Consider the following 21,853-nt stretch of genomic DNA (forward strand, 5'->3'; position numbering starts at 1 on the left):
CGTGGAGGCGGGGCCGGGCCCGCCTGCCAGTTTTTGCAATTTTAACCACCCGCACGCCTCCAATCCCGCCTCCACGGCCCAATGAAAATCCGGCCCCTTCTGTTTGATGATGGGAGCACTGGCCCACGTGATCCCAGGTACGCTTCCGCACACGCTGCTTGAGGCTGCGTACTCCAGGGCAGCGTAATGGTCCACGGATCCCAGGGGCGCAGCAAGTTTGTGAAAGGGAGTCCCCAGCAGGTAAAGCTTGCATTCTATTCGGATTCCGGCGCATAATCCATAGGTACGTTGCCGAATGCAAAATCCAGGCCTTTGTTTCAGCTGCTGATAAGTGGCAGTAAAATGTTTTTGAGTTTAATTAAAAAAAATTAAACGAGACCAGCAAATTTCAAAAGGACTTGTACAGCTTTAATAATCATTATATGCATTCATTTTTTAAACACAGGTTTAGCAACTCATTGTACAGCATGTGAGCTGATCCAATCATTTAAACTGTTGTGCAATTAATAAAAAAATATATACAATACAAATAAATTATGTCAAAGTCTAAAGAACACACCTCAGAACTGACCCATTTCAACACAAACTCATTCCATCATTGCAGCAAGATGGCTCCCTTGGCCAATGGATCTGGCCAATCTGGTTGTCTCAAAGCTCAACATTTCAGAACAGCTACATTTATAACATTGAGGCACATTATTATTACTTAAACAATGTATTTACAATACAATACAGAAGTAGTAGCAAAACAGGACCAAGATGCAATGGCATTGGAAATCATCAAGCCCTCTATAAGCTTGAGCTTCAAGTTTGGACAGCATCATGTCCTAGACAACTAAGGCCATTTCACCATGGTCCAATTTAAAATTCAGTATCACTTTTATTATTACAACATGTTTTGAATTACATTTCTTAGTTACAAAAGTAGAGCCAACTTGACAACATAGCCATACAGATTGCTGTAATCTGTATGGGAGTGCAGGTCAACAACTGCATATTTTGAAACAAAATAAGGCAAACACAGGTTAATACAGGATACACAATTTAACAGAAGAGAGGGGAGAAGGTAAAAGAACTAAATAAGCAAGGAAGACCTCACAACTATGAAAACTACACACAGGGCCTTCAGTCAATGAGAAAGAGGGTCTCCTATTGATAACAGCTGCTGGGTTTCTGTCACCCTTCAGAAGATGACACAAAACTTTCATTCCAAAAGAACAAAACATACGGAGAACTATTTTACATTTTATACAGCTACAACTTCAAACTGCAAAGTTTGTGAAACCTTGTCATCAACAAATACCAGTTTGATGTTTCATTGACATGGATGCAGAGTTCAAACGCTTGAATTGGTGACAAGGTTTAGCGCGAGACATGAAAGGGGACACGAGGTGGTGGGGGGGGGGGGGGGCTTGGTGGTTGTGTAGGAAATTAGACAAGAGGTTACCCCCTGGGTAAATGCATTACCTGATGTGCTACTGAGCCATAGTGACCAGGAAGTTCCCAAGTTCATCACTATTTTGTCCTGAATTAGCATTGCTAATCAGAGGAGGGCAGAAGTGGTGATCCTTCAGTTAGTTTCAGTGGCCCTGAACTAGGAAGGAGAAAAAAAGAAATCAAGTAGCTTTCCATCTTCATATAACTAGCCGGGACTTTTGCTGAAAAGTCCACATGCATGAATGCGAGGAGAGCTGGGGTTGACAACCTCTGCCAAGCACAAAAACCACACAGAAGACTAAACAGCTGCAGGGTAGGGGATGGATCGTGGCTTGAGTTCTGATATTTGCCCTGCTGATAAAAGCTCATAAAAAAACGTTATTAACTGCACATTATAAGGCAAAAATGAAACAATTTAACTTCAGTTTAAAAAAAAATCAAAATCAGATTTTTGGCATCCATTTTATATTTTATTTATTTTCTGGACACCCCGAGTGAAGACTAGACTAGTCAATCGGAAAGCGGATGGGTGGCAACCCCTGGATGAAAACAGACTGTTTTCCCCCCCGCACCCCTCCAACTACCAGCTTTTAACGTAAATTGTCTGGGCCTGCACAGGAAGAATGGCCACTTGGGGCAAGGTATCGGAAGTCTTCCAGTGTCTTTGGGACTTTACACCACCGCATGAATCATCGCCTCGTGAAGAGGAGGGGAGAAAAGAAGAAAAACAAGAGTCAGACCAAGTCAATTCACAAGTTCTTTGGGCTCAGCAGCAGTGTTCTGTTTTTCAGGACAACGCTGTGTTTCATTGTGGAACTGGTTTACAGCGCACATTGGCTGCTTTTACAACCTTATTTTGAGTCAGAGGTTGAGACAATATAATCTTTATTGGTGGATATAGTAGGAAAGAATAAATATTGTAATAAGCAGAAAGTGTTGCTGTGAGCCTTGGGGGACTGTTAAAAAGGCTGTTATCGTTGGCCATACATGCTAGCATGCCAGTCAATGCTTTACACAATTTTAGTGGTTGAAAGCTACCTTTTTTCTTTCTTTCTGCTTTTCTCTCCTTGCTAAGGTATGGTTTCATAAAAACAGCCTTAAGTCTTCGTCCAACTCGCCATTCTTCATGCTTGGGTCAGTGAGTATTGGCAGACCACTCCACTGAGCCCAACCGGATAGTCACCCACATGGACCGCCAGCAGAAGCTAGTGGACGACGACGGGAAGTGGGAACCCCAGGCTGGGTCTTCATTTTCCCTCCCCAATCCATGTTACTTAAGTAAATTGTAGTGCTCGCCCTACTAAACCACTCAGCATGGGTTTCAACCTGCAAACTAGTCGGTCAATATGACAAGTTCCATTGTGGGCAATGCTCTTACCAACTGACCCATCAGGAAAGACATTCATTTAACAAGCAATCACACTATGAATAAAGCTTTGCTATTTAGTCCATACATCAGTTTGTTCACAAGTTTCCACTGTGAAGGTCTGAAAACTAATTTTCCTACAGAGGAAAGCACCCACAGCCTCTCTGAAGGAGCCGCCAGTTTAATGCACTGATTTCGTCAGTTTACTCATTCCGGCTAAAGTACTTGCAGTCTGGTCAGGTAATTACTAGAAAAGTAGTGAAACTGCCCCATTTTAATATCTGTCTCTGTTGAATTTAATAATTATATATACAAATCCTTCCTCTTTGAATTTGGTGGAATGCTTCAAACATAATTTTAAAATTGATCAATTGAGGCCAATAGTTAGTTCTGTTAAGGAAATGGGATTCCAATCAAGCGACCAATCCGAAGTAGCCTCAGGTTACAGCAGGCTCCGACAGTTAGAACTGGAGTCATTACAGTCCAACCAATGACTTTTCTTAAACCCTTGAATTTCACAATCCCCGACAGTATCTGTGCAGGAAGCAAACTTCAGAAGGAGAATAATCTCACAAGTTGGCCTCTTGTCACAGCAGCTCGGCTTAACCTATATTCAAGAAGGAGTTGGATACGTTTCTTAAGGCTAAAGGGATCAAGGGATATGGGGAGAAGGCAGGGACAGGGTACTGAGTTTGGATGATCAGCCATGATCTCATTGAATGGCGGAGCAGGCTCGAGGGGCCGAATGGCCTACTCCTGCTCCTATCTCCTATGTTTCTATGTAAATGCAGCAGCTTACGACTGTGAGATTAAAAACCAAGCAGTTTAGTCCATCACCATATCCATCAGTGCTGGTCTGTTACTAATGGTATCACAGCTAAAAAGGTTTCTCTTCCTTCCCCCCTTAAAATTTTGTTTCTTTTCAAATAAAATTGGGAATTCAAGATCTTCCTGCTGGCTATGCATCAAACAGTGTAGCATTGAACCGCCCAGTGCCACAGTATCTCCAGGACACTAACGCTTCAGATCTTTATTATATATCATTTTAATTCACTTCATAATCTTGTACAATGCATTTTTAATATGGGGTTGTCCCACTGGTTTTGTGCAGTCGTTCAGTTCATTGCAAGCTGCAACATCTCAAACTGTCACAAGATGGCAGGAATGAGATGTTTTTCCATTTATCGTATAAACAAGTCCCAGAAGTACAAAACTTTGTATATTCAAAGTACGCCAGACTGGAAAATTCCAGTGGTCCTAAACACGGTCATCAACAACAACAACAACAACTTGTATTTATATAACACCTTTAATGTAGTAAAGCGTCCCAAGGCGCTGCACGGGTGTATTAAAAGACAAAAAATTTGACACCGAGCCACGAGGAGAAATTAGGGCAGGTGACCAAAAGCTTGTTCAAAGAGGTAGGTTTTAAGGAGCGTCTTAAAGGAGGAAAGAGAGGTAGCGAGGCGGGGAGGCTTAGGCAGGGAATTCCAGAGCTTAGGGATATATAATCTAGGTTCTCAGAATCTAGAAGACCACAAATCCAGTAATGTGACTCTATACAAGTTAAAGACTTACAGGTTTTAAGCAGGGGCATGAATGTTTAAGTGACACAATGTGTTTCATAATCTTCATACCACAGATGTGTTTTTAACAGCACATGTTGTAGAGCAGTGGGGAATGACACAGCGTATTCACTGGCACCATTTTATGAAAAGTCTGGTTTTCAAAATGGCAGATAAGAATAAAACCTTTTCTCAACTAAGTGCATAGTTATGATGGAACCTTAATAGGCAAGTTGATTTACAGCCAGCAAATTAAAAGATCCAAAACAGCAGTTGCAAATAATGCCAATTCTTTCCATTTAAATGCTCATTAATGCAAGTCGAAGGTTGCTTTTGTGGTTACTTGTACATATCTTTACAGCCCTAGTTTCAACTAATGTTAAAGGAAAACACCAGGCTCACAAACTATTTAAAAGGAAACACAATATTGAGAAAGAAGAGATGCCTTCTAGCACTTTGACTTGAAAAATGTTCACATGCCTACAATTTATATACGGGAGATGTTTTGCCATGGGAATGTGAGACTTCCGATTTGGGCAGCACTGAGCACATCTGGGCCTGCGACAGGTGATGAGAGAACCAACAAGAGGGACAAACATACTTGACCTCGTCCTCACCAATCTACCTGTCGCAGATGCATCTGTCCATGACAGCATTAGTAGCAGTGACCACCGCATAGTCATTGTGGAGATGAAGTCCCTTCTTCACACTGAGAACACCCTCCATTGTGTTGTGTGGCATGACCACCGTGCTAAATGGGATAGATTCAGAACAGATCTAGCAGCTCAAAACTAGGCAGCACCTCCCAAACCCGCGACCTCTTCCACCTAGAAGGACAAGGGCAGCAGGCACCTGGGAACACCACCACCTCCAAGTTCCCCTCCAAGTCACACACCATCCTGACTTAGAAGTATATCACCGATCCTTCATTGTCGCTGGGTCAAAATCCTGGAACTCCCTCCCTAACTGCACTGTGGGAGTACCTTCACCACACAGACTGCAGCGGTTCAAGGCGGCGGCTCACCACCACCTTCTCAAGGGCAGTTAGGGATGGGCAATAAATGCTGGCCTTGCCAGCGACGCCCACATCCCATAAAAACAAATAAAAAAAACCCCAGGTCAGGAATTGCATGAGCGGGAGCTTTTTACTTTGCTCCAAGAATGCATCTTAACTGCAACCTCAGAGAAGCAACCCCTTCTATCTGTATTACATTTTTCCACCGTTCACACTAGCTGTCTTCAGAGGCTACCTCTGAAAGAGATGGTCAATTTAGCCCCAATTTGTAGTAGTTTTGCTGTGCCCACTAGGAGGGCAAAGACTAGCCCAAATCCATTTAACTTAGAATCCGTACAGTCTCATTAGTCCAGGGGGTAGGACGGCCTCTTGATCTATTACAGCTTCTGGATTCTGCAATTGATGGAATTATTATAAAAATTATGTTAGAGCAAAAAAATGGAAAGAATGTAATGATGTTGCTGAATTATTTATAACAAATGCCAAATCCCTATCAACTGCACTACAGAGATCAGAGTCCCAAGATTACTGATTTGTCTTCTCGTGACAGAAGTTGCCTGACCTGCTGAGAATGTTCAGCTTTTTCTGTTGTTGTTTCAGATTACTGGATTGACTCAACCCTGATAATATATGTTGAGCTAGGAGCCATTATTGTGCCTTGACAGCTGCAAATGGAACTTAGCACCCTGTCTCCAGGAAAGAAGTGCCACTCAGAAGAACAAGGACCTCAGGCCCTTCTCCATCCACCAAAAAAGAGTGTTTGGCAAACGATTACTTTTTGTTTTTCCTTGGAGATAAGAGAAAAGCAATGTATTATTTTCACCATGACAACCTCTTGCATGTAATTCCAGGGATCCCAAAAATCCACTCCCTCCCTGCCTCTTGCACAGCTGCAAAGAAAGTCATGTTTAGCTTGGTACCTTAGTACAGGAAACTTTCGTTTAACCGGCAAAATTCAGGAGCCGTTTCCTATAAGTTTTTTTTACTTCTCGTTGCTTTTTTTTTTCCCCAGTCAGGCTCTGCAAGGTCTAGCTGAAGATGTTGCTTAGCTACAGAGACGCTTTTAAGCTGCGGCCGACTGTTTTGAAGCTGTTGCTAAGCAACAGGGTTTGTTGATTCACACGGAGCTCAAAAGCTCCGTATGTTTTAACATTAGCGCTGGTTTCTACGGCAGTTTTGATGGTACGGCACCAGCTCGGTCCCGTCAGTGCCGGATACCAGAAAGTTTCCTGTACATGAGTGATATCACAAATGGGGTAGAGTTTCAGCTTGCTGACTAAGCATTAAACTAGCATTGCAGCTCAGCTGCCCATTATAGACACTGCCTGATTTTCATTTCCAAGCAGCAAACTGAAAATCTCCCCCAGTGTATTTTGAGACTATTTGCATCATCGCCTTGCGGTTTGTACAGAAAGCTTTGCTAAACATTTTCTCACCAAGACAGCGCCCCCCCCCCCTTTAAAGATGTATTTCATTAGGATCTAATCTTTCCTTTAATTAACACTTTTCAAAGTTAAATCCTTTGTTCTTAAGCATGCTTATATAAAACCACTTTGGTGCAAAATTGCAAGCAATAGGCCATTCAGGGCCTGCATGCCAAATTTTAACTGCACTCCAATAAACAGTTCTCATCTTCATTCATGGTACTTTTTGATGGGTTTCCTCTATTTGTAAGTGAATCCTATTCAGCTGATTCTCCCATATTTCTGGTCACGTAACAGAGGTTGATCCGAGGACAAGCCATTACTGCTTTTCTCCATTCATCCATCCACATGAAGGACTTCTTACTTCCCTCCCTCAATGCTTGCATGACTTTGGTCCATTACGCTTGCAAAAAACAGCAACGCATCCCATCACCGCCAGTCGAATGTCCAACATTAAATCAAAATGGGCACTGCACAATGAGCGGAATGAATTGAATTATTCCAGTCCACTAGGGGAATGAAGGGACTGGCAAATCAACTCATTAGTAACCCAGTGGAGCTGTTAAACCCATCAGGAGGAACAGATACCTGGGAGTTTGTTACAAGGCTGACAGACTTGTGCAAGTTCCGATGATTTCCAGATGCAACTCAACGCAAGTCACATTCATTCGTACAAGTACATGTCGGGAAAATGGGAATCTACTTGATTTGGATAAATGAAAGAAATTTCACTCCGAAATACCTCGTGCCTTAAACACTTTACCTCTGCACTTACACGCTGCATTTCAATTTAATTCTTGGATGACCACTTTCAGGATACTTGTCATTTTTTTTCCCCCCTGTACTGTGCAGTCCCGCAGAGCCCAACTCTATGGAGACTCGCCTAATCTCACTGCTCCAAAGAAAGTTGTGTGTTTGCTCATGTTTACGACCGTATCTTCGTAAGTCATCTTGACTGCAATCTTCTGCCTTGCCTTCAGTAGGCAGACTCCTGCTGTGTAGCAGGTGTTGAACTTTGACTTGCGGTTCTCGATGCTACGTGTGCACTGCAAGAAAGGCTTATCGTCCACCAGCACTTCGTGACTTGCAAAGTCAGTAAAGTTAATGTAGTAAACCTGAGAAGGAAAGCAAAATGTGTGAATTTTCTTTTAAATATATGGAGTCATAGAGTTATACAGCACAGAAAGAGGCCCTTTGGCCCATCGTGTCCGCGCCGGCCATCAAGCCCTGTCTATTCTAATCCCATTTTCCAGCACTTGGTCCGTAGCCTTGTATGCTATGGTGTTTCAAGTGCTCATCTAAATGCTTCTTGAATGTTGTGAGGGTTCCTGCCTCTACCACCCTTTCAGGCAGTGAGTTCCAGATTCCAACCACCCTCGGGGTGAAAAAGTTTTTCCTCAAATCCCCTCTAAACCTCCTGCCCCTTACCTTGAAACTATGCCCCCTGGTCATTGACCCCTCTAGTAAGGGGAAAAGTTCCTTTCTATCTACCCTATCGATGCATCCCATAATTTTGTACACCTCAATCAGGTCCCCCCTCAGCCTTCTCTGCTCTAAGGAAAACAACCCCAGCCTGGGTTGGTATAAGAGAGTCAGCTAATATTTAGGGCTTTTTTTTTTTTTTTTTTTTTTAACTGGTTGCACTTTTCTTTTGTCCAAAAATAACCTTTGTCTAGCCCACTAGAAACAGATCTTTATATTTTTGCGGGTGCTGAAGGAAATGCACAGAGCTACATCTGTTAAACACTGTGGCCCGGAATGTGCGGCCAACGGCAAAGCAAATGTGTTCGCTGCTGGCCCTGAAGTAAGCTTCACACAACGACCTCAGTGTCGGGAATTTCGGGTTTTCCGACAGGTAATTCAAATCAATGGCAGTTGAATGGGGATTCCCAGAGAAGAGCTGCTGTGACGTCAACAAGCTGTCTAAGCAATCAATCAAAACGCAGAATTCTCACAGACAGCAAACCAGGAGGTGAATAAGCTCCTTTGATTCTAACTTTTTTTAAAGGTTAGAGAGAGCAAAACAAAGATTGGGGCTCTCACACGGGGAAAAGGCAAAGCTGAAATAAAGTTTCTGAAAATTTTAAATTTTTATTAAATTTGACACTCCACAAAATTAAAATTAGTTTTATGGGCCATAACCTTTGTTTAGCAGTCACTACATTGGTAAAACCCCAGTTACGCCTAATCTACCTGTGGCAGATGCATCTGTCCATGACAGCACTGATAGCAGGGACCACTGCACAGTCCTTGTGGAGACGAAGTCCCATCTTCACACTGGGCACACCCTCCATCGTGTTGTGTTGCACTACAACTGTGCTAAATGGGATATATTCAGATCTAGCAGCTCAAAACGGGGCATTCATGAGGCGCTGTGGGCCATCAGCAGCAGCAGAATTGTATTCCACCACAATCTGTAAACTCATATCCTTCACTCTACCATTACCAGCAAGCCAGGGGATCAACCCTGGTTCAATGAGGAGTGCAGAAGAGCAGGCCAGAAGCAGCACCAGGCCTACCTAAAAATGAGGTGCCAACCTGGGGAAGCTGCAACACAGGACTACATGCATGCTAACAGCAGAAGCAGCATGCTATAGACAGGGCTAAGCGATCCCATAATCAATGGATCAGATCAAAGCTCTGCAGTCCTGCCACATCCAGTCGTGAATGTTGGTGGACCACTAAACAACCAACAGGAGGAGGAGGCTCCATGAATATCCCCATCCTCAATGATGGCAGAGCCAAGCACACGAGTGCAAAAGATAAGGCTGAAGCGTTTGCAACCATCTTCAGCCAGAAGTGCTGAGTGGATGATCCATCTCAGCCTCCTCCTGAGATCCCCACCATCACAGAAGCCAGTCTTCAGCCAATTTGATTCACTCCACATGATAGCAGGAAACAGCTGAGCGCACTGGATACAGCAAAGGCTATGGGCCATGAAAATATCCTGGCTGCCGTGCTGAAGACTCATACTCCAGAACTAGCCGCGCCTCTAGCTACAATACTGGCAACTACCCGACAATATGGAAAACTGCCCAGGTATGTCCTGCCCACAAAAAGCAGGACAAATCCAATCTGGCCAATCACTGCCCTCTCAATCATCAGCAAAGTGGTGGAAGGTGTCGTCAACAGTACTATCAAGCGGCACTTCCTCACCAACAACCTTCTCACTAGTCAGAGTAGAAATAGAAGGATATTTCAGATGAATACGTAACTAGAAGAATGGTGCAAGGGGGAGGGATTCAAATTCCTGGGACATTGGAACCGGTTCTGGGGGAGGTACAAACTGGACGGTTTGCACCTGGGCGGGACCAGGACCGATGTCCTAGGGGGAGTGTTTGCTAGTGCTGTTGGGGAGGGTTTAAACTAAAATGGCAGGGGGTTGGGAACCTGTGCAGGGAGACAGAGGAAAGGGAAGCAAGGATAGAAGCAAAAGATAGGAAGGAGAAAAGCAAAAGTGGAAATTAGAGAAATCAAGGGTGTAAATCAAACAGGGCCACAGTAAACAATAATTCTAAAAGGTCTAAGAGTGTTAAAAAAACAAGCCTGAGGGCTTTGTGTCTTAATGCAGGAGCATTCGTAATAAGGTGGATGAATTAGCTGCGCAAATAGATGTAAACGGATATGATATAATTGAGATTACGGAGACATGGCTCCAGGGTGACCAAGGCTGGGAATTCAACATCCAGGGGTATTCAATATTCAGGAAGGACAGGCAAAAAGGAAAAGGTGGTGGGGTAGCATTGCTGGTTAAAGAGGAGATTAACACAATAGTAAGGAAGGATATTAGCTCTGATGATGTGGAATCTGTATGGGTAGAGCTGATAAATACCAAGGGGCAGAAAACGTTAGTGGGAATTGTATACAGACCCCCAAACAGTAATGCTGTGGTTGGGGATGGCAGTAAATGGGAAATTAGAGACGCGTGCAATAAGGGCACAGTAGTTATCATGGGTGACTTTAATCTACATATAGATTGGTCTAACCAAATTAGTAACAATACTGTGGAAGAGGAATTCCTAGAGTGTATACGGGATTGTTTCCTGGACCAATATGTCGAAGAACCAACTAGAGATCAGGCCATCTTATGTAATGAGAAAGGATTAATTAGCAATCTTGTTGTGCGAGGCCCCTTGGGGCGGAGCGATCATAATATGATAGAATTCTTCATTAAGATGGAGAGTGAAGTAGTTGATTCAGAGACTTGGGTACTGAATTTAAGTAAAGGAAACTACGATGGTATGAGGCGCGAGTTGGCTAGGATGGATTGGGGAATGTTACTTAAAGGGTTGACGGTGAATAGGCAATGGCAAACATTTAAAGATCATATGGATGAACTACAGAATTTGTTCATCCCTGTTTGGCATAAAAATAAAATAAAAAAGGTGACTCAACATTGGCTAACAAGGGAAATTAGTGATAGCATAAGATCCAAGGAGCGGACATATAAATTGGCCAGAAAAAGCAGCAAACCTGAGGAGTGGGAGCAGTATAGGATTCAGCAAAGGAGGACAAAGGGATTAATTAAGAGGGGGCAAATAGAGTATGAGAGTAAGCTTTCAGGGAACATAAAAACTGACTGTAAAAGCTTCTATAGATGTGTGAAGAGAAAAAGATTGGTAAAGTCAAGCGTAGGTCCCTTGCAGTCAGAATCAGGGGAATTTATAATGGGGAACAAAGACATGGCAGACCAATTAAATACATACTTTGGTTCTGTCTTCACAAAGGAGGACACAAATAACCTCCCAGAGATGTCGGGGAACATAGGGTCTAATGAGAGGGAGGAACTGAATGAAATCAGTATTTGTAGGGAAATGGTGTTAAGGAAATTGATGGGATTGAAGGCCGATAAATCCCCAGGGCCTGATAATCTACATCCTAGGGTACTTAATGAAGTGGCCCTAGCAATAGTAGATGCATTGCTGGTCATCTTTCTAAATTCTATAGACTCTAGAACAGTTCCCATGGATTGGAGGGTAGCTAATGTAACCCCACTATTTAAAAAAGGTGGTAGAGAGAAAACGGGGAATTATAGACCAGTAAGCCTGACATCGGTAGTGGGGGAAATGCTAGAGTCCATTATAAAAGATGTAATAGCAGAGCACTTGGAAAACAGTGACAGGATCGGACAAAGTCAACATGGATTTACAAAAGGTAAATCATGCTTGACTAATCTACTGAAATTGTTTGAGGATGTAACTGGTAGAATAGATAAGGGAAAACCAGTGGATGTGGTGTATTTGGACATTCAGAAGGCTTTCGATAAGTTCCCGCATAAGAGACTAGCGTGCAAAGTTAAAGCACATGGGATTGGGGGTAAGGTACTGACTTGGATAGAGAACTGGTTGGCAGACAGGAAGCAAAGAGTTGGAATAAATGGGTCTTTTTCCGAGTGGCAGGCAGTGACTAGTGGGGTACCGCAGGGATCGGTGCTAGGACCCCAGCTATTCACAATATATATAAATGATCTAGACGAGCGAACTAGATGTAATATCTCCAACTTTGCAGATGTCACAAAGCTGGGTGGGCATGTGTGCTGTGAGGAGAATGCAGAGAAATTCCAGTACGATTTGGACAGGTTGGGCGATTGGGCTGAAGGTAAGCATGCAGGTGCAGCAGGCGGTTAAGAAGGCAAATGGTATGTTGGTCTTCATAGCGAGAGGATTCGAATACAGGAGCAAGGATGTCTTGCTGCAGTTGTACAGGACCTTGGTGAGATCACACCTTGAGTATTGTGTGCAGTTTTGGTCGCCTTATCTGAGCAAGGATGTTCTTGCCATGGAGGCAGTGCAGCGAAGATTCACCAGATGGCAGGAATGACGTATGAAGAGAGATTCGGTCGATTAGGCTTATATTCGCTAGAGTTTAGAAGAATGAGAGGGGATCTCATTGAAACTTATAAAATTCTAACAGGACTAGACAGACTAGATGCAGGAAATAAGTTCCCAATAGCGGGGGAGTCCAGAACCAGGGGTCACAGTCTAAGGATTAGGGGTAAGCCATTTAGAACTGAGATGAGGAGGAATTTCTTCACCCAGAGTGGTGAACCTGTGGAATTCTCTACCACAGAAGACAGTTGAGGCCAATTCATTAAATATATTCAAGAAGGAGTTAGATATATTTCTTAAGGCCAAGGGGATCAAGGGGTATAGGGAGAAAGCAGGGACAGGGTACTGAATTTGGATGATCAGCCATGATTGCATTGAATGGCGGAGCAGGCTCGAGGGGCCGAATGGCCTACTCCTACTCCTATCTTCTATGTTTCACTGATGCTCAGTTTGGGTTCCGCCAGGACCACACGGCTCCAGACCTCATTACAGCTTTGTTCCAAACATAGACAAAAGAGCTGAATTCCAGAGGTGAGGTGAGAGTGACTGCCCTTGACATCACGGCAGCATTTGACCTAGTGTGGCATCAAGGAACCCCAGTAAAATTGAAGTCAATGGGAATGAGGGGAGAATCTCTCCACTGGCTGGAATCGTACCTAGCACAAAGGAAGGTGGTTGTGGTTGTTGGCGGTCCATCATCTCAGCTCCAGGACATCACTGCAGGAGTTCCTTAGGGTAGTGTCCTAGTCCCAACCATCTTCAGCTGCTTCATCAATGATCTTCCATCCATCACAAGGCCAGAAGTGGGGATGTTCACTGATGACTGTACAGTGTGCGTCATTCACAACTCCTCAGATAATGAAGCAGTCCATGCCCGCATGCAGCAAGACCTGGACAACATTCAGGCTTGGGCGGATAAGTGGCAAGTAACAGTCGCACCAGAGAAGTGCCAGGAAATTACTATCTTCAACAAGCGAGTCTAACCACTGCCCCATAACATTCAATGGCATTACCATCGCAAAATTCCCCACCATCAACATCCTGGGGGGTCACCATTGACCAGAAACTTAACTGGACCAGCCACATAAATACTGTGGCAACAAGAGCAGGTCAGAGGCTGAGTATTCTGCGGTGAGTGTCTCACCTCCTTACTCCCCAAAGCCTTTCCACCATCTACAAGGCACAAGTAATGCGTGTGATGGTATATTCTCCACTTGCCTGGACGAGTGCATCTCCAACAACACAAGAAGCTGGACACCATCCAGGACAAAGCAGCCCAACTTGATTGGCACCTCATCCACCACCTTAAACATTCACTCCCTCCATCACCGGCGCACCGTGGCTGCAGTGTGCACTATCTACAAGATGCACTGCAGCAACTCGCCAAGGCTTCTTCGGCAGCACCTCCCAAACCTGCGACTTCTACCACCTAGAAGGACAAGGGCAGCAAGCGCATGGGAACACCACCACCTCCAAGTTCCTCTCCAAGTTACACACCATCCTGACTTAGAAGTATATCGGCCGTTCTTTCATCGTTGCTGGGTCAAAATCCTGGAACTTCCTCACTAACAGCACTGTGGGAGTACCTTCACCACAACGGACTGCAGCGGTTCAAGGCGGCGGCTCACCACCACCTTCTCAAGGGCAATTAGGGATGGGCAATAAATGCTGGCCTTGCCAGCGACGCCCACATCCCATGAACGAATAAACAAAATCTGAAAGGGTCTAACTTTTAATGGAGTATTTAACAGCAGTATTACCACGGAAGAGCCGAAATTTGTCCGTTTTCATGATTCGAGATATTACAGCATAGCCTGTGCAGGAGCAGCGAATGACAGACCGCAACATCAGGATTTCCGCGTTAAGCTGTGCATGCGCTAAATCATAGAATCCTGAAGTTGCAGCCAGTTTCAAAGGCGAAATGACGGCAAACGCAACCAGTTCGCGGTCATCAGGGCCATAAATTCCAGGCCAATGAGATCTCAGGAAATGGCCAGGTTGCTGAGTGTCAATTTTGCAGTGAAATAAAGTCAATCCTGTTAAAATTGAGATCCGCTATCTCTGTACGGAATCAAATTTAACAATAATCTCTTTAACAGGGGTGCGATAATTGGCCTCAGCGCCGCTGATTGGAGGGAAAAGAAAGCGACCACCCAGGTATTAATTAAAACTGAAAACAAAGAACTTATTTATCCTTAAATGGACATTCCAATTTCTGCTTGATTCAACAAGGGGCCGCTCTGTTTTCTACCAACTACACCGGTACCTGAGAGAGATGATAATCTTTCAGAAACAATACTTTGTGGTTGGTTTCTAGAAGGCTACTTGCATCCAAATTACCCCATACTAAATAGCAAGTGCTTAAACACTGCTTGCAAGCCTTGCCCTGCCACTACCCCCCACCCCTCAAAACAGTCTGATCGCTATTGTAAAGCTCACTCTGCAGGTTTGTGCGTGTTAATCCACCTCCAAACAATGTGTCACATTTCCACTCAATACTCAAATATATAATTTTGGCCATTAGGGAACACAAATGGCAGTCGTTTTGTTTGATTGAAAGTCTTTAGGGTTGCATAGTTAAATTTTGTTATTTTTCTCCCGCCTAATTTTGTGTTCGCCAAACTGAGCAATGTCAAAGTCTAGGAATTTTTCTGGTATTTAAAGCAGAGGATTGTTTCTTTATGGGACTGAAACACTTACCACAATCTGGGAACACAGCATGAAGCACTCCCAGGTCAGATATAAGCATAGGAATTACAGATCAGAATTCTCCCTTACTCTAGCTACAGCAGTTTGAATGAGTCATTCAGGGTTAAAAGGATAGTGAGATCTCATAAAATGATTGGATAGGTGCAGAGGCACAACAGCTATGTGCAGCCTAGAGATGGTGGTTGGTCACCTCAGTGCATACTATAGACAAGAATTATCGTCCAGTTTTACTGGGGCTCACCAAGACCAAGAGGGAGAAATTCGGTATCGCCCCGTTTGGGGCTCAGTTATCGGCCGGGTGCAAAGTTTAGTGCCTGGCACTAATTATCGCCTCTGACTGCAAACTTGGCTTCGATCACCTGAAGGTGATTGGAGCGCTAAATCAGGCGCTACACACCTCTCTTAAGGCGCTAACGCCGAGGAGCGAGGCGCTACCTCAGAGCGCTGGCGAAGCTCACGTGATGTCAGTCAGCAATGGAACACAGACACACTAGCGCCGGCCAGTTCTTAAGGGGGAGGGTCGATCTTGCTCTCCATCCACACCCTGTTCATTGCAGCCTTGAATCTCGGCCTGGAGAGACCTGTACATCAAATCTGTTGGAAAGAACAATGGAGAGGCCCAGGGAAAGAGCTCAGAGTGCAGCCCCCACAGTCTCTTCTAAATCCATGCAAGGAAGGGCAAATCAAAATGAACCTGCAAAGTGCTGCTCAGTACCCAAAACTCCTTCACACAGCGTTGAATCTCTCCAGAATTCTCTCTCTCTCTCTCTCTCAGAATGCGTGGTGCAAAAATGTTGGCGACAAAAAAAGGCAGGAAGCGGTCGCCTTTAAATAGCGCTCCCCCAGTCCCTTCCCGACTGCAAAACGTTCTCCTCAACCTGTCATTGATAGCGGCAGGCGGAAAGGCAGGGGGCGCCACTCAATATCCGGTCCAGGGCGTTACCGGGGCGTTGCGCACTTGACCGACGTCATGATTTGCAGGCGCAGGAGATCGTGGCAGTAGTGTTTAGCGCCGCCGCAAAATGTCTTAGGGCGCTAACGGGAGGCGCAAAGCAACCGAATTCCCCCCCCCCAAATCTTTTCAAATAATTAGAACTCAAAACTATTCATCAATGTACAACTTTCACACACACTTACCCCCCCCACCCCCACCCCCACACAGGGGAAACAATCAACTTTACGGTTACACCACTTCTAATTTGTAACTCAACACAAAACAACCACAGAATTGGGAGTCAAATAATTTTACAAATCTTGTTTGTGTCTTTTTTTAAAACAATACCTTATTTTTCAAAGACACACTCAAATTCCGCAAGTAGCTCAAAGATCAACAACTTGCTTTTATATAGTGCACAGAGTGTAAAAGAAACAATTGTTCAAAGGCACTTCATCAATGGAAAATAGATGGATAAATGGTTGGCGAGCCATGGTGGGGGAGATCAGGAGTGGTAACCAAAAGCTTGGCCAAAAAGATGGGTTTTGAGAAGGTTTTTAAAAGGTGGGGTAAAAGTGGAGTAGGGAGAAGCAAGGGTTTAGGGAGAGAGCTCCAGAAAGTGAGTCCAAGACCATTGAAGGCTCTGCCATCAATGCTAGCCTTCGCCCTACTCTCTGGAGAGCCCTCCCTAAACCCCTGCAACTCTGTACTTCTCTCTCTCACTCAAAGAACTAATGAAAATGTTTGAAAATTACATGGTAAATATGGAAAACTACAGGTTAACTTTTCTTTTACTGCATGAACTCCATTAGTTCTCACCGTCAGATTTGCTCCCCATTGGCACACATCTGTCTCCCATTGAAAAGCAAATAGCAACGTTGAAAAGCAACATAATTCCAAGTCTCTGTCAATGACCTTCGAGAACTAGTCACTAAGGAGCATGTCGGTTCATTTTTTACCTCTCCTTGCCTAGTAAATGGTTCCACATGCTCTCCCGCCTCCGGATGGCAAGCTCTTCGGAGATCATTGGCAGAAACTTGGGAATATGGCGCCTATCCATGCTTTCGTTGGGAGAGCCCCAAGAACTCGTGGGGGAAACTGCAGGTATAAAGCCTTGTCCTACCACTGAGTGGCTTCAGTATTCCACCTGCTAACCCTCTGCTTCCTGCAGGATCAGACATTTTCCAAGCACTGTGCTCAAATCTTGCCAGATCAAGTGATGCATATATTGGAGTTAAAACATTCTAAAATAAACATTAGTCAGAGGCTTCAGAGCTCTAATTATTTTACAGCAAACTTTTGAATCATAATTGCTAAAGAACACAAACATATTATGAAAAACAGATCACAAAAAGATCAAACAGGGTATGCAGATCAGCTAGGCATAAATTTGCTTTTTTTTAGTTCCAAGCTTAATCTTTGCAAGGTTTGCCAACATTCTCTGCTGTTGCTGTTTTCAATTTAAACAGTGTAGTTTGGCACTATCTCAACCACTGGTGAGGATAAATACAGGGGGCAGTTACAATAAAGTGCACTTTCTTTGCTCTTCTTTTAGGCTTCTTCTGCCGTGCATATTATTTCTTGGCTCAAGAGGGTGTATAAGCAGCCTTGCTGCCATGCTTTTTGTAATGTTTTAAAAAGAGCACATTACCTTCTTTCCCCGTTTTTGTATGTTCCTTTTGTGGTCTTCTCAGACAGATTATGTGCCTACTGTTAATGAGGGCACGCATGGCCACCTGATCCCACAGTCCTTTACCATATCACCTGAAATAAATAGCATTCTTTTTCCTTGCCAATTGTATCTTGACAACAACTTGCATTTATATAGTGCCTTTAATTTAGTAAAATGTCCCACGGTGCTTCACAGGAGCGTTATCAAACAAAATTTGACTACTGTCATGAATCTTACCATTCATGTAGAAATGACTCATGAGATAACACTGGGCGGCCAGCTGCTGGCGCCGTCCAAGGAAAGTATAAATACTCGGGCGTGGGCCCAGCTTGCTCAGGATGTTTCTGTAACCAGGAACTAGTGATGTAACTAGAACTCATGGTTGTGAAACAGTTGATTAAAGCCTTGTTTTATACTCAAACCAAGTGATTAGTAGTTTTCTTACGTCAATTTAATCAACTGACCTGCTCCACGCTCGAGTGGTTTTGGGAACAGGCGGCTACGACTCAAACTGTAGAAGGGAACTGGAACGTAGTAATCAATCCATCATGGAGAAACTACTCAGACCCGCCCGTCTCAACCTGGACCCAAATTCACTTACACCTGCTAAGGTATGGAAACACTGGTATCGTACCTTCAGCAACTTCCTTGAGGAGCGTGGTGAGAATGTTCCTAATAAGTTACAAATGCTTGTTAATTATGTATCCCCTCATGTGTTTGACTATATCGAAGACTGTGTGGACTATGACGCCGCTATCCAAATACTACAACAACTATACGGTAAGGCCCCAAACAAAATTTTTGCTCGGCATCTACTGGCCACAACTCGACAACAACCCGAGGAATCACTTGACGAATTCCTTCAGAAACTTCGCAGGCTCAGCAAGGATTGTAATCTTAAAGCTGTCACAGCTGAGCAGTACCAGGAGGAGTTAATTTGTGATTCTTTTATTAACGAAATTGTGTCTCCCTTCATATGCCAGCGTCTGTTGGAGAATAAAACCCTCAAGTTATAGGCTGCCTATGACCAGGCATATTCTCTGGACTTCGCAAAGAGGAATGTAGATACCTATCTTTCACCACGTGCACGGGCTGCTGCTATCACTTTTAGTGACTCCTTTGAAAGGCCTCGGGCGGAAGCCCTCGCTGATGATGACTCTAACCTAGCTGATGACAACCCTACCCTAGAAGCCTTCACTGATGACGACGCTGCCCTAGCGGCATCTTGGCAATCTGGAAGAAAGTGTTTCTTCTGTGGAGGTGCATCCCACTATAGGAAATTTTGTCCTGCTCGTAACGCAACCTGCAATCATTGCAGTAAGAAAGGTCACTTTTCTAAGGTATACCGGTCGAGAGCCCCTGTTAGTTCTGCAGCTACTATCTATAAAACTGCTCCTCCCCCAAGAACCACTACTAAGGTTACAGCTGTCATGGGTAAAACTGCTCCTCCTCCCATCACAGCTGTTTTTCCCCAAAGTCTGTCCCATGCAGCCATGAAGGTTTCGGTAAATGGACACATTTTGAGGGCACTAATCGACTCATGCAGCTCTGACAGCTTTATTAGTGAGCAGGCTGTCAGTATGTTAAAACTGCGTATTTACTCCTCGGGCAGGGAAATTGCAATGGCTGTGACGACACTGACCACCAACTCTTCCGGCTTTTGTCTTGTCGACCTTATTCTCACTGGCCGCACTTATTTCTCCACCTGGCTCGGGGTGCTCAAAAACCTATGCAGTGATGTGCTCCTGGGACAGGATTTCCAGAAACAACACAAAAGACTCACTTTCGAGTTTGGAGGGTCAAAGCAAGAGCTTACTATTTCCAAAGTACCATTTTGTGCGCTTTCAGCGGCTTTGCTCGACGAGCCCTCCTTGTTTACCAATATTTCCCCCCCCGATGTAAGCCCAGTCACTAAATCACGACGTTTCAGCCAAGATGATCTATCCTTTATCGAGGCAGAGATCTCTCGCCTTCACAGAATCACAGAAACCCCACAGTGCAGATAGAGGCCATTTCGGCCCATCGGGCCTGCACCGACACATATCTCACCCGATCCCCGTAACCCCTACACCAACACATATCCCACCCTATCCCCGTAACCCCACGTATTTAATCCCCCTAACACTAAGGGTCAATTTATCATAGCCAATCAACCTAACCCGCACATCTTTGGACTGTGGGAGGAAACTGGAGCACCCGGAGGAAACCCACGCTAACACGGGGAGAATGTGCAAACTCCACACAGTCACCCGAGGCCGGATTCGAACCCGGGTCCCTGGCGCTGTGAGGCAACAGTGCTAACCACTATGCCACCGTGCTGCCTTCTAGCTGATGGTATCATTGAGCCATGAGCCAAGTGGCAGGCAGTGACTAGTGGGGTACCGCAAGGATCGGTCCTAGGACCCCAGCTGTTCACAATATATATTAATGATCTGGACGAGGGAATTGGATGTAATATCTCCAAATTTGCAGACGACACAAAGCTGGGTGGGAGGGTATGCTGTGAGGAGGATGTCGTGAAACTCCAGTACGATTTGGACAAGTTGGGTGATTGGGCAGAAACATGGCAAATGCACTATAATGTGGATAAATGTGAGGTTATCCACTTTGGTGGCAAAAACAGGAAGGCAGATTATTATTTGAATGGCAATAGATTGGGAGAAGGGGAAGTGCAAAGAGACCTGGGTGTTCTTGTGCACCAGTTGCTGAAGGTAAGCATGCAGGTGCAGCAGGCGGTTAAGAAGGCAAATGGTATGTTGGCCTTCGTAGCAAGAGGGTTCGAGTACAGGAACAAGGATGTCTTGCTACAGTTGTACAGGGCCTTGGTGAGACCACATCTTGAGTATTGTGTGCAGTTTTGGTCGCCTTACCTGAGGAAGGACATTCTTGCCATGGAAGGAGTGCAGCGAAGATTCTGATACCTGGGATGGCAGGAATGACGTATGAGGAGAGATTGGGCTTATACTCACTGGAGTTCAGAAGATTGAGAGGGGATCCCATCGAAACCTATAAAATTCTGTCAGGCCTGGACAGACTAGATGCAGGAAGGATGTTTCTGATGGCAGGGGAGTCCAGAACCAGGGGTCATAGTCTAAGGATAAGGGGTAAGCCATTTAGGACTGAAATGAGGAGGAATTTCTTCACCCAGAGAGTGGTGAACCTGTGGAATTCTCTGCCACAGAGGGCGGTGGAGGCCAGTTCATTAAATATATTCAAGAAAGATTTGGATATATTTCTTAAGGCTAAAGGGGTCAAGGGATATGGGGAGAAGGCAGGGACAGGGTACTGAATTTGGATGATCAGTCATGATCTCATTGAATGGCGGAGCAGGCTCGAGGGGCCGAATGGCCTACTCCTGCTCCTATCTTCTATGTTTCTATGTTCATCTCCCTGGCGGGTTCAAGTCGTCGTTGTTAAAAATCCTCTGAAGCAACACAAGAAACGTCTTTGCATCGATTACTCGCAAACTATTAACCAGTATACCGACCTGGATGCCTACCCACTACCACGCATCAATGACATGGTCAATAACCTTGCCAACTACAAGGTATTTTCAACTTTTGACTTAAAGAGCGTGTACCATCAAGTACCATTAACAGACTCTGACAAAAAGTATACGGCCTTTGAGGCCAATGGTCGGCTTTACCAGTTTTGTCGCCTTCCATTTGGGGTCACCAATGGGGTGGCCGTCTTTCAACGGGTAATGGATAGCCTAGTCAAACAGGAGAACTTAATGGACACTTTTCCATATCTGGATAATATCACCATTGCTGGTCATGACCAGAAGGAGCATGATGCCAACCTCCAGAAATTTAACGTTCTCCGTCGTCGCAACTTAACCTTAAATAAGTCCAAATCTGTGAAATCAGTACCATCAGTCAACATCCTTGGCTACTGGGTAGG

At 44.6% G+C, this 21,853-nt stretch overlaps 1 protein-coding gene across 1 annotated transcript in view; it reads right to left on the minus strand.

Moving 5' to 3' along the window:
- Window positions 1–392: 392 nt before the first annotated feature.
- The window catches only part of eda (ectodysplasin A), a 322,381-nt gene continuing 300,920 nt past the window's right edge, over window positions 393–21,853 (minus strand). The window contains exon 8 of the mRNA XM_086000776.1: window positions 393–7,922. Within this exon, the coding sequence (XP_085856902.1) occupies window positions 7,677–7,922 (246 nt within the window). The 3' untranslated portion in view covers window positions 393–7,676. The remainder of the gene's footprint in view (window positions 7,923–21,853) is intronic.

Source organism: Somniosus microcephalus, chromosome 1 (genome assembly GCF_052327205.1).
Source record: "Somniosus microcephalus isolate GS21.2 chromosome 1, FLI_Smic_1.0, whole genome shotgun sequence".
Classification (NCBI taxonomy): Eukaryota; Metazoa; Chordata; class Chondrichthyes; order Squaliformes; family Somniosidae; genus Somniosus; species Somniosus microcephalus.